The 13,331-nt window shown below is 40.8% G+C and overlaps 1 protein-coding gene across 13 annotated transcripts in view; it reads right to left on the bottom strand.

Moving 5' to 3' along the window:
• Mrgn1 (Mahogunin ring finger 1) overlaps positions 1–13,331 on the bottom strand; it is a 109,869-nt gene that overhangs the window by 77,312 nt on the left and 19,226 nt on the right. For 6 of the 13 annotated variants that reach the window (XR_010854082.1, XR_010854084.1, XM_067109077.1 and 3 more), the window contains exons 1-3: positions 11,493–11,673; positions 2,823–2,941; positions 1,162–1,400 (exon numbers count right to left, since the gene is read on the bottom strand). Coding sequence is in view for 10 of the 13 variants with exons in the window: in XM_067109077.1 (XP_066965178.1) it covers positions 1,162–1,400; positions 2,823–2,941; positions 11,493–11,580 (446 nt within the window). In the remaining 3 variants the exon portion in view is untranslated. Of the gene's footprint in view, positions 1–1,161; positions 1,401–2,822; positions 2,942–11,492; positions 11,674–13,331 lie in introns of those variants that run through there. The other 7 variants (XR_010854083.1, XM_067109079.1, XM_067109087.1 and 4 more) reach the window with 4 other exon arrangements.

Genomic DNA, 13,331 nt, shown 5'->3' with positions numbered 1-13,331 from the left:
GTCTGGGAGTTTGGAAGAGGTCTAGGCCTAGGAGCGATGCGGGCCGGTCAGACGCCCCCTCCACTACACTGGGGACACTACACACATCACTATCACTTTTTCCTTTCTTCTCCTCCAAAGCACGCATCTGCAACTGCATCTTGTGGATCGTGGCTTTCATGGCAGCCATCTCTGACGACGAATCCGCAGGTTCGACGAAGGGAGAAGGAGCTGAAACAACAGGAGTGACAGGCGAATCTGGAAGAGCGTTAGGTTCTACTTCTACTTCTTTAGAAAGAGACCTACTCGAGCTCCTAGAAGAAGCCTTCCTAACTCTATCCTTCTCCAGCTTGCCTACATAAGAGCTCAAAGCCTTCCATTCCAGATCAGTGAGATTCTCGCATTCAACACAAGTGTTATCAATCGAGCAATCATTCCCCCTACACCTCGAACACACAGTGTGAGGATCTACCGAAGCTTTCGGTAGTCTCACCTTACACTCAGACTTAACACACACACGAAAAACTGGTGCAACACTCCGATCAGACATTCTTACAGAAAAATCCAAAGCCAAAATCAAAATCAAACCACAAAAGCGTATGCCAAGCCAAAGATCCAATACGCCACCAAAAGTCAGTCCAAAATAATCCTCAGCAAGCGAAAAATGAAAATCTAAGCAGGAGGAACCAACAACAGATGTTGCCGGAACCAGCGACAGAGAAAATCTGATTAGAAAACGGGAATGGTTCCTATTCCCGCCACCCAGCGGCAGGTATGGTAGATCACCTGACCTACCTGTCGCGTGTGCCGCGAAATTTGAATTTCTGTCGGGAACATCGGAGACTATAGCTAAGTATATCTCTGACGGGTAAGTTGCATGTACAAAACTATTTTTTCAAAAATCAGTTACACAATGAAGAAATTCCTGGTTTTTATAAAAGGTTTACAAATATAATAAATCTGAGCCAGATATGTAAAGACCATAAACATTAAAAAAGATAGTAAATTTTACATTCATACAAAGTATAAAATCAAACAATATCCACGTACCTTAGATAACAGTATGTAACACTGTACTCATTAGGTCTCCTTTAATAAATTTAACATCCACATATCTGACATCTAAAATCTTAAGATAACAATCATACTGCCTATTAAATAACACATCATGCCACTACTTACATCATACCACTTGTTGTAACCTCTTCTGTGCAAAAGTACATTATGGTAATGGCACAACGGACATCACAATCAAAGGTGAAGTCTATGTTGAATCTGGTGGTAGGGGTCCTTTCCTCCGATTCCTTCAAGACAGCACACTCATCTGGGGCCTTGACAAACTTTAGGCTCTCTTTCCTAATGTTGATTAGGGCCCTCAGAGGTTTGCTGGGCTCATTTGCAGTTGGGGCAGGATATGGGAACTAAATGCAAAACAGAAGACAAATATAAACAAAATAGCAAGAAAAGCCTTCTTTAAATTTATTTTACAAGGCTTTACACAGCAAGGACCACAATTTTACAGCAGTACTTTGATATTTACAGCAGGTTACAGATTAAGTTAGCATGGTAAATACTGGTCTATAGATCAAAGTTATAAATACATGGTAGAATACCCAAAATATTAAATAGATACCTTTCCTAAATTATTTTCAATCATACTTAGTGTCACTGAACCACCTGAACCACCCGATCCCTATGAGGCCAGACCTATAACAGCCAGGAATTTTAGTTCAGTGATCAAGTTAACCTACCTAATAATAATAATAAGTCAATGTTTGTATGATCATATCAACGCAGACATATTTAAGTGAAATTTGGATATCTGTCCACTAACAGAAGCAATCACCAAAACATCTAGTTCAACACATCTTTCTGTATTTTCTTCTAATCAAACCTGCTGTAATTTTGTAACATGAACACTATTGTCCATCCCTATGCAATTTTAGTCTGCAGGATTTCATACACTAAAATGCCCACTCAACAGTAAAGGAAAATTTTTTGGCTAGATAACAACAATAAAAGAATTCATCCAGTTATGGGTTGCTAAGATCAGAGCTAAACTGACACTGTAAAAAAGGCCAACATTAATGGTTAAACTTTAATCTTCTTAGATTTGATACTCTCACAATGTGGGTTACCTAAACCAAGGGAAAAGTTCCTAATTCACAGAAAAATTTAAGTTTTATTGGCTTACACACTAAGTACAGTAGTGCCTAAGATTAATACAAAACAACAATCACAAGCCACAATGAAATTCAAGTAAAAATGGGAATCTCCAAACTAACTACCAATTTCAACTTCACAAACAAAATTGTTTTATACATAATTCTGGTCCTTACAGGCTGCCTACAAAATCCATATACCCAGATATCAAATGTAGACAAAATTAGGAAACTGCCTGTCAGATTCAAACACATACAAAAAGTGATATCATCTCAAGTGTTAGATTTTCCTTGAAATCTTATACAGTAATTCATTTTATAAGCAAGTAATGGGTGGATATACTGTACGACTAATGTAAATATAAAAAAAATATAAAAATTAATTCTACCCAAAGTATAGGTCATGGACAATTGACCTAACGGAAGTAAGTTGATTTTCACATGTATTTAATACACAGTTAAATGAAATACTGTACTGATTCTACTTACTTTGTGTAAAATCCAATATTAAGTTTTCTTAACCTAAAATTATCATAAGATCTATTCCTTAACTCTATTGTACAGAGTAATTTGACTCAATAAATAAGAGCAAATGTTTTAAATTACAGTAGTTACATTTTTCTACCAAACATAAATCAAACTAAGCATTATGAAATGACAGGATCCCTAGTGAAAACGTACGGGAGCTGGACGGGATCCTAGGAAATTAACGTCCATATTCTCCCCAAAGAGATACATCTCTGGTTGGGCTGTGTCAAAACGCTCGCCACCCATAATGAAATGACTGCTGAAGTAGTTCCCTGTAATAAAGAAAATTTATATAAAATAACTGCATATCATACATAAAGGAACTACTGTACGTATAAAGAACTAACATAACATTATTGAAGCATAAATCATTATAGCCTGAAGGGATAAGATAATCCACCCTGACTACTACCAGCAATTCACTAAACAAGGCTTTGCATTGTACTGCAAATCATGATATTTTTTTTCATAATAAAATTAAGTTTCATATATACTTACCAAGTAGACTAATTACATAGCTAAAGTTTCTAACTCACGTGGCAGCTTTATTTAAAAAATTGCTGTAGCGCTTCGATAGTTTAGTGTAGGTAACAAGCCCCGCCCACTATGGGAGTACTGGAAACGACTTAGCAGAAAACCTCATTCTGTTTGTGCCCTTATGTCCAACTGAGGGGAGGAAGGCCGGCTCTGATTCTGTAATTACTTGGTAAGTATATATGAAACTTAATTTCATAATGAAAACATAATTTGCATATAAGTAACTTACCAAGTAATTACATAGCTGAAAACCACACTGAAAGGAGGGTGGGATACATGGACATATTCTGCTTCAAAACATTAAGGCACGGTAATGACTTTGAAACAGAAAAATTGCTAGCATTGAAATAATGCTTGTCATTTCCTTATGTGGTAAGAGAGCTACTGCAGGTGAAAACTGCCTCTGGTTCATGCTCATCTTAACCTGTAGTGGCATGGCGCTAAAGCCATGGGGCGCCTCTACTTAAGTGGGAGCTTTGCAATGAAGGATAAGACCAATGGCTAGCAAAGCATATATAAGTGCCCTTGCCCTAGGAGCAGTACCAATATAAAATACCACCATACAGTACAATGCTTTCACCTACACTGAAAACACCACAACCCATCCACTGAGACTGGTGGGTAGGCTACTCCAAGTACACTGTACCCCCTGGCTCCTGAAAATTCGACACCCTACTTCAAGGCAAAGAGATAGTAGGAGAAAAAGATATTCCTATGCTTCCTTCCCAAATACCATGCCAGCCACTGATAATGGCCCCAAGGTACTGTAATTTTCAAAAACTGTTTCAACTTCTTTCAACTTGTGAGACGCGAAGATCGGTTCACACTTCCAGTAGGTCAACTGCAGAATGGAAGTGAGAGACATATGTGCCTGAAAGCTAACAAGGTAGAGACTGCCCTGAAGTCATGAGCTTTCACTTTAAAAGTGGGCAAAATGTCTTCCTGAATCTGAGAGTGCGCCTCAGAAATCACGTCTTTGATAAAGAAGGACAATGTGCTCTTAGTCAGAGGGCTAGACAGATTCCTGGCAGAGCACTAGAGGTTACCGAATGGTCCTTTGATCTTCTTGGTCCTGCTCAGGTAATACCTCAAAGCCCTAGCAAGACAAAGAACTCTCTCTTCTTCCTCAGAGCCAAGGTATTCATTAAGGTCTTAATGGAAAAAAAAACAGGGTCAGGGCTTGGAAGGGTCCTCGTTATTGAATAAAATCCAAGAGTAAAGTAGCAAACTGCGTCTCCTTGTGAAAAAACCTACCCTTTATCGATGGCTTGGAACTCACTAATATGTTAGCAGTAGCCAAGGCCACAAGGAGGAGTCTTCTGAGTAAGATTTCTCTAAGAAGAGGAACAAAGGGGTTCACAAGAGGGGCCTGTCACCCACTTCAACACTACGTCCAGGTTCCAGGAGACCAGATCTTCCTTTCTTTGCTTAGACGTATCAAAGGACTTGACGAGGTCATTAAGATCTGAAAATGACGCAAGATTTAGGACCCGTGTTTAAACACTGAGCTAAACACAGCTCGATACCCCTTAATGGTGGAGGACGAGAGATTCCTAGATCTCCTCGGATAAAGAAGGAAATCCACAATTTGGGTCAGACATCTCAGAAGAAGGGACATTGAGTCTGAGACACCAGCTTCGGAAAATTGCCCACTTAGCCTGGAAGACATGGTTAGGAAATCGACACCTGTATCTTGCAATAGCCTCTGCAGTACGTTCTGAAAACCCTCACGCTCTACAGCTGAAGCCTGTCAGGGCAAGAGCAGACAACCCTTTGGTGTCTCTTAAAGTGAAGTCATCTGAGTAGACACGGTTTTTAAGGGAAAGTCTCGGAAAGTCCACCCACAACCATAGCAGGTCCTGGAACCATTCTTTCATGGGCCAGAACAGGGCTATGAGAGTCTTCATAATGCTGTGATGAGCCCAAGACTTGTTCAGCACTTCCCTGACCATGTTGAAGGGCGGAAAGGCATAGTGGAACCAATCTTGCAGTATGGCGTCTGTTGCCCATGCTAGAGGGTCCGGGGCCTGAGAACAAAAAAGAGCAAGGCAATGGTTCCTTGAGGTAGCAAACAGGTCCAATGTCAGCCTGCCCCATAGTATCGCAGATTCCAATAGACCAGGGGATCCAAGGTCCACTCGGTGGGAAGGACCTACTTTTCGACGGTTCAGTTCGTCTGCCAGAATATTGACTTTGCCCTGAATAAATCTAGTGACTAAAACTTACCAGACTTGATCTGCCCACAGTAGAAGGACTCTTGTTGTCTGGGAGAGAGAAAATGACTGGGTGCCACCTCACTTTCATATGAACATTAGGGCTGTGGTATTGTCTGAATGGAGTACCACAGTCTTGTTGTGAACTAAGGTCGAGGAGTCTGAATAGGAGTCTAGGTCTGGCCTCAGAGGATGAAGGGCTTTCCTTCCGAAAGTCTATGTTTAGACTGCCACCACGCCGGTCTGACTTGATCTCCGGGTTTATGGGAATGCATAGGTGTCTGGCTGTTTCCTTGTCCTAGTTGGCCTTGAGGAAGAATTGCAAAACTCTCGTGAGAAGTTTGTCTAACTTGACAAATGTCTTGATGGACAACAGAGTCCCCTTGTAGGCTCATCCACTTTTGGGCAGAACAAGAAAACGGGGCTAGAAACTAGTGGACCGTCTGAAGGCAGCTGGCAATTCTCTTGGTAGACAGAAATGCCCGAAAGTCCAAGACTTGAGACTCATCCCCAAACAGAGGAACTCTTGCAATGGGACCAACTGGGACTTCTGAAGGTAGATGATAATTCCCAGTTCCTGAGGGAGGAGATGTTCAAGTCTTTCGTGCACTTTTCCTTCGAAGGGGATCGAAGAGGCAAGTCGTCCAGATATAGACTGATGTTTATGCCTATTAAATGAAGTCATTTTGCTAGAGGAGCGGGGACTCGAGTGAACACTTGAGGTGCCATAGAGAGGCCAAAGCAAAGAGCCTGAAACTGGATGATTTTGCTGGCACGGGGCGCTTGGGAGTTAGTGACAGGCACTTGGGAGCTCCGAGAGGAGACAGTGTTTAGATCCTGACGTGGGGCACCTGAGAAAGTGTCCAAGAAGATGAACCTTAGATACTTCCTGGAGTATGGATGGATGCGGAAGTGGAAGCATGCGCCCTGCATATCCAAGGTTATCATCCAATCGCCCTGCAGAATGGATAAAAGGACTAACTAGTTCGTCTCCATCTGAACTTCATCTGCCGGACGAGGAGAATGAGGGCACTTACGTTCAGGACTGGTCTCCAAACCCTGATGATTTGGGAACCACAAACGGACAGTAGTAGAAGCCCTCTGGATTGATGTCGTCGACTTCTATGACTCTCTTTCAAAGGAGGGAGGAGACCTCCTCCAAAAGGGCTGAATGTTTCCCAAGCCTCTTGAGTAGGCCATCAAAATGATGAGAGACGGGACTAACGGGGGGCTCTCCATTTACAAAATGGAGAGGCCCTCCCTCAGAACCTTGACAATCCACTGTTCTGTCCCTCTGATACTCCACTTCTCCCAAAACCCGAGAACTGGTTCCCACTTGTGCACGGAAGACTTCTTCCTCATTTCTTAGGCAAGGACTTGAGCCCCTTTTCATAGTTCTGGCCAAGAAGCCGACAATGGAGCAGGTCCTAGACTGGACTTGGGTTTACTCCCACGAAGGGGATGTTGCTGGAGAGGAGAGACCGTCTTAGGAACAAAAGCAGACAAATCCTTGGGGCATTTGGAAGAATGCGCCAAAAGATCCTAAGTTGACTTCTATTGGAGGTCCGACTTCCGGGCCTGAGTGACTACTTTAGTGGAACAGGAGCACCAAACAGATACTTTTCTTCAAAACCCCCAAAGAGAAAAGAGCCACAAGTTCAAGAGAGCTGTCCCTGATGGTCTTGTCTGCATGAGAAAGGACTCCTAGCCAGTCCAAGGTGAGGTCTCCAACTAAATCATTGCAATCTTCAATCTTCTTGGCTAGTGCTCTCATCATCCAGTCCAAGAAACTGAAAGCTTCAAACAACTCAAAGAGGTCTTTGACAAAGAGGTCAAGTTTTGCCGACGAAAAACATAATTTTTCCCAACAAAAACGCTGAGCGTCAGGAAAAAGGAGCTTCCCCAGTGGAGTAGGAAAGAAACCACTTATGGACTAAGCGTGAGAGAGAAAAGACGAAGAAAGCCTTACCTTGCTCCCTCTTAGCAAAAAACCAAACTTCAATCTCCTGGAGTGCTTTCCTAGAAGACGAGGAAAGCACCATTGTGGAGAGCCTAGGTCTGTCATCTGGATGGCTCCTCACAGGAAGGTCAAGGTAGGCGAGACTGGGGCTAGCTGGAGCCAAAAAAGGTTAGGAAAGCTCACCCACAAATACTGAAGGAGAGCTGCATAGGCTAGGAGGCCTGCAGTCAGAAATGGGGACTTGGCTCTCTGAGAAGGAGACTGATACTGAAGAGTTGGCAATGGGCACTTGGGAGCTGGCACTGGGCACTGTGAGGAGATGGGTGCTTGAACAAAGACAAAAGGCACCCGAGAAGGATCATTGGGTGCTTGGGAGCTAAATATTTGCATCCAACAGAAGTACACTTAGAAATATTCCGGACTGTCCCATGTGCTGCAGGAAGGTTGAGGACTACGCTCGGCTCTTTAAACCACTAACTGGGCATCGGAGAAGAGTGGCCAGCATCGCCTGTGTGCCTCTTAGATGGATGAGACAAATCTAGAAAGCGCTTGCAGCGCTTCCAAGTCCGGGCTGGAGTCTTGAGAGTCAGACAACAATTAGCGCACATCCAAAGAGACACCTTTCCACCGGCTGTCTGTCAAAAACTGGGAGCGATCAACAGGCTCAACTGAAGGGGGGCGACTACCCATGGGCAAACCCCACCAGCCTCCCTTGGACCTCCGCTATGTCTTCTCCCAGGTTTAGGGGAGTATGACAGGGACCTTCGTCTAGGAGAACCGGCAGGATGAGTCACCTCCTCAACTTGCATAAAACTTTCTCCTGTCAAGACACCTTTCCAGGGGCTGTCTGCCGATACTTGGGAATGTGCAACAGGTTTGACTGAGGGGGCAACTACCCATGGGCAAACCCCCTCGGCCTCCACTGGACTTTCCGTATGTCTTCTCAAGACTGGCAATCGCAAGGGTCAGAAGCAAGGAGGCCAGGCGTGGGAGTAGGTGGATTAAAAGTAGGGGGCTAGTAGCAAGAGAAAAAGCAGGGAAGGAGAAATAGCAGGGTTATCTTCTAACCTGGGTTTAGGTATAAATTTAGGCCAAGAGAAGTACTTTTCTCAGTGCTAGAAGCCACATTCTACTTCCTATCACTAACTTGTCCAGGTGAGATTCAAGCACCTTCCATTTAAGCTCACTTGGTGCTGGGTGCTTAAGAGCGGGCCCCGGGCGCTTGAGAGTGGGCGCCAGGCACTCAGGCAATCATTACGTTCAGCACAAGTTCTCTCCTTACTATGTTACTGCACCCTAACTTACTGCAAATTATATGTCTCCTTACTACAAGTCATATGAAGTTTTGATCAATCTGTTTGCAACCTTTGCTACAGTAGCGAAAACTTGATGAACTTGAATCAGACAGAAAACTGATCCTGAAAGCTATCAAAGCTTGAAGGCTACTCAAAATAAGCAATAATAGTCCACCGAAATCCAATTATTCAACCTAAAACCAATGAACAAGGCTGCTGCAAACCCCCAATGTTCACTCAAGAGCCGGCAGAAACAGAATGAGTTTTTCTGCTAAATCGTTTCCAGTACTCCCGCTAGTGGGCAGGGCTTGTCACCTACACTAAACTATCGAAGTGCTACCACAGTTTTTTAAATGAAGGCTGCTGCACGAGTTAGAAACTACAGCTATGTAATTATTTCGTAAGTTACTTATATTAAACTTAAATTTCGGACTGCCAGCATTCACAGAGTTCATTGATGGCTACAACAGCTAATGTAAAGGACCACAGACATTTCCTAATGAGAAGGCAAGCAACCTAATGATTCTTAAAAGAAAAAAGAATTTGATACTGGCCTCTCCAAGAAGAGTATTGTACAATGGTGGGGCAAATACTACTTTCAGATTATCACAAGACAAAAGAGGTAAAATACTTTACTGTACCAACAAAGACACATGGTCACACATTTCCATGAATCTGGAAACCAGGGGTTTTCCTTCTACAAGGTTAGGCATGGTATAAGTTCTGTCCAGTCTAACATGTCTTGAGTACTTTCTGGCAAATTTCTACAAGGTCCAGCCTTCCTAAATATCCTTCCTTAGTGATTTGTGTAAAGTTTTTGCTAGTCTCCATCCAGACATCCCCTCAGTCTTCAAGATCTCATCTACTCCAAGCTCTGACACACATCAATCAACAATTTTTTCACTTGTGAAACGGTTTTCCTAAAGCGTTCCAGTCATAAATTTATCTTAATCAGATAAGGATAGGTGGTGTCTAGAAGGGTAAAAAGCCTTCCCTGTCCAGTAAAGCCTAACATACTAGTCTATGTTAGTTTAGCTTGGGGAATAAGCTTATGTGAGTTCACTGTAATTTTCTAGATTTATGCCTTATAAGGTCAGGTTAGTGTGGGAGAGGGGGGGTTATCCATTCACTCCCTTGATCACCTAAGGCAATTTAAATAAAGTACTATTAGGACACACCCCAGTAAATGGCATTGCAACATCTTTGGCCTTTTTTTTTATGACTGATACATATTAACCTACAGATACTGCATAAAAAACATGAAATATGTAGGCTATTTTTCTTACTGCATGTCATTTGGTTAATACAGTTTAAATCATTCCAGTTGGTGAATTCACTTGCTTTCTGGTTGGGTTGGATTGGAATACAGAATTCAGGGCAAAGGCCAAGAGCTGCGACCTAAGAGGTCCTTCAGCACTGCTAGTTCTTGGCTTCTCAACCCTAAAAACCCCAGTTTCCACTGGATCCCCACAAAATTTGCATAGTAAAAGCTAGGTAGCTGGCAAAGAGGAGTACAAAATGTGGTTTGCACAAAATTTACAATCAGAAATCCATGAAATAATGAGATAAGCAATTGGAAAATATATATATATATATATATATATATATCACTTAAGTGACAAGAAAATAGTGTCACAGTATTAATAATAACAAGGTCAGTTTGCAATGCAAATTTCTGAGAGGGCATTATTTAAAAATTTTTGGTAAAATCTTAATTTAAACCATTATATTTTGGGCTTGAAAATATCATTTTCCTATGTGATAACGTGTGCACTGAATGTTTCTGAGGTTTATTTCTTTCACTGTCATGTTTGATGAAACAGCCTACCAGTATCACTCCCATAAGCAATGTTGGAACGAATGTAAAACATAAACGGTATTTCTAATTAATAGCTCCGCACAGACGGTATGGAATGGTTCTGTGAATATGAAAGCCATTAGGGAGTCATATGTTCATGAAAGGATTGGCTACGGAAATCTATTAGAAAAGGAACCATAATAACCTAATGTACCCTAATCTGACCTAAAACTTAGCTGTGGGGCTCCAGCCCCTGACCCCCGGTAAAGGAAACCACTTTTTACCAAAAGTTCTCCTATTACACTGCGCATGCGCGATAGCATTCCAGGATGGCTAGCATACAAAAACATAATCAGTTCTGGGATTAATTACAGATTAACTACAGTCGACCAACAAAAAATAATGGTAAATTCTTGATAAGCAACCAAAATACTATAGGAAAAGTCAATTTGAAAGGAAATACCCAACACGCGGACCTAGGCTAATGCTTAGTTCTACCACATAAACAAAAGAAGGCAAATATTCGGTAACTTTAAATTTGCAATAGATTTGGGCATCAGTTTCATACTAATCAAGTTAAGGAGATTTTAAGATCACACTATATAAACCCAATGTCAAACAGCCTAATGGTTTAAAGGAAGTTGGCTAACATTTTTCTTTTAAATTGGCTGAATCAAAAAAAATTTTAGAACATAAAAATATTTTTTTTATTTAACAATTTACCAATCTCAAGCCTATCGCTAAGAGTACGCTAGCCTATTCTGTAAGAACAATAGGGCAGGGTTACTTCAGAAGTGCCTAGCTAAGGTTACGCTCTGACAAACTTTGCGAGATTTCATCTAAATATTAAAATTAGCTCATTTTAATATCCTCACTGGCCTACACCTTGTATTGGGTACTTAGTTGGACTATCTTCGTGTAAAATAGGGTTAAGTCAAGCTAAGCTATGGACTGACTTGGATCGTCTTAAAGTAGGCTAAACCATGACAACTGCAATTCACTTCTATCTTGACTACTTACCAGATTTTGGTGGGTACCGGTAGGCATGATTGACCCCTATATCAACCTCCTCAACACCAGCGTTTTGTCTGCTGGCAATGGACCCCATATTGAAGAGCTATGACATCAAAATAAACAAAAATCGCATTGCACTGACACAGCCTTCACGAATCAGCTACACAAACAAGATGTTGTTTTGGTTACTGTAGAACACCTACAGTTTTCGCTCTTTTAATAATCAGTCTGCATTAAAATGACATTTAAAAGAAGGAGCAATATGTTTGTCTTTATTATGTGTATGTGATTCAATAATTTTTATTTTATATTGCATTTTTCTCCGAGGACTGTCTTCAAAACAAGTGGCTTTGTACAAGGCCAGTAAACATGGCATATGCGGGTTTCACAATAATAACAATATATTTAGAAATGCCACGGTTTTATCTGTCAAAAACTTAATGCTATCTCTACAGAGCCAATTAATAAGACAATTGAATTTCACGTTATTTCATCTAAAACAACTAAAATTAGAGGGGATACATTTGGTTGGCCTCTACTTTAATTTTTCAACAATTCTTGGTTTTCAATGGTTCATTGCTTGTAAATCTGTCTTGGCCTTGTACGTAATTGATCAGGAACGCTTTCAGTCTTTGATTCAATCCGTACTTATAGTTATACATTGATGAAGAAAGGCTTTAAAGGACTGTTTTGTTACATAATTCTATATAAAACAAATAACGGCTACTTCTGACTGGTGATTAAACTTGTGAATCGTTGGTTCCTTTTACCATTCAGCTTTAAGTACAGTACTGACTTTTTCAGATACACTCAAAACGGACTCAATAGTAATTGCAAAGTACATTTCTTAGAAGTAAATATGACGAGCCAATTTAATGATACTTACATGTACATTAACTTTTAAATTCAATGCTTTTTAGCTTTCAGGGCATATGAATCTATGGTTTCTGCCAGCTGACCAATTATAAATTTAAGTGCAACGTATTTTTGGTAAGTGTTATTAAGGAAGGCTAATGCAAAAGTTATAATAAACAAAGAAAACATTTCATTTAATAATCATTTAACATCAACTTGCCAAAGATCTTAGACAAAGAAGGCCTAGGGAAATCCATAGAAGTGATTTCACGGGGGAAATAAATTTCTTGTCAGAAAACAAATTAAGCAAAGCTAATCAACAATCGAGGCCTGTATTAGAGTGTAAAATGTATAAATAAAAATAAATCTGCTCATAACTGCTAGTGACAGAGAAAAGAGTACTTTGAAGATGGGGATAGTCAAGACCATGTTTTTCTTATGTGCTGAATATTGGTATATTGTTATGAATACAACCGAAATCCTTAAGTTTTACGAAGACTGCTGTCACTGTCAGAAAGAATGGAACTAAATCGAAACTTTGGACAGAAATGCCCTGATGATAAAGACGATAATCTTCGTAAAGCTTAATTTGTTTTTGGTGCATTTTATCAAGACTTATTATAGAAGAAAATAGCCCCAATTTATCCATAATAGAGAAAATGATAGACAATGGAGCAAACTTACCCGTAAAGCGTTTAGAACAATTTGTAATGAGGACATCAAGAAACCTCAGTCAAACTTATCTTCACAAATCGTCCTCTACCAGGACGTCAGCCTAGATTAATATAATTTTCTGGTGGGGAGGGGGGGCGATATGAGACACAGAGTTTTAGCAGAAAATGTAGAGTTCATTTTGCGTGCTTGATAGATGAACAGAAGTGCTGATAAACGCATAGTATTCCGCTTTACAAATCTTATTTTCCTTACAGTTCGTGGAAATGATGATACAAAACTATTGTTAGGGAAGCTGATTTGAATTTTAAAGTCTGA

This window comes from Macrobrachium rosenbergii, chromosome 9, assembly GCF_040412425.1.
Source record: "Macrobrachium rosenbergii isolate ZJJX-2024 chromosome 9, ASM4041242v1, whole genome shotgun sequence".
Taxonomy (NCBI): Eukaryota; Metazoa; Arthropoda; class Malacostraca; order Decapoda; family Palaemonidae; genus Macrobrachium; species Macrobrachium rosenbergii.
This window is presented reverse-complemented; position numbering and strand designations above follow the sequence as displayed.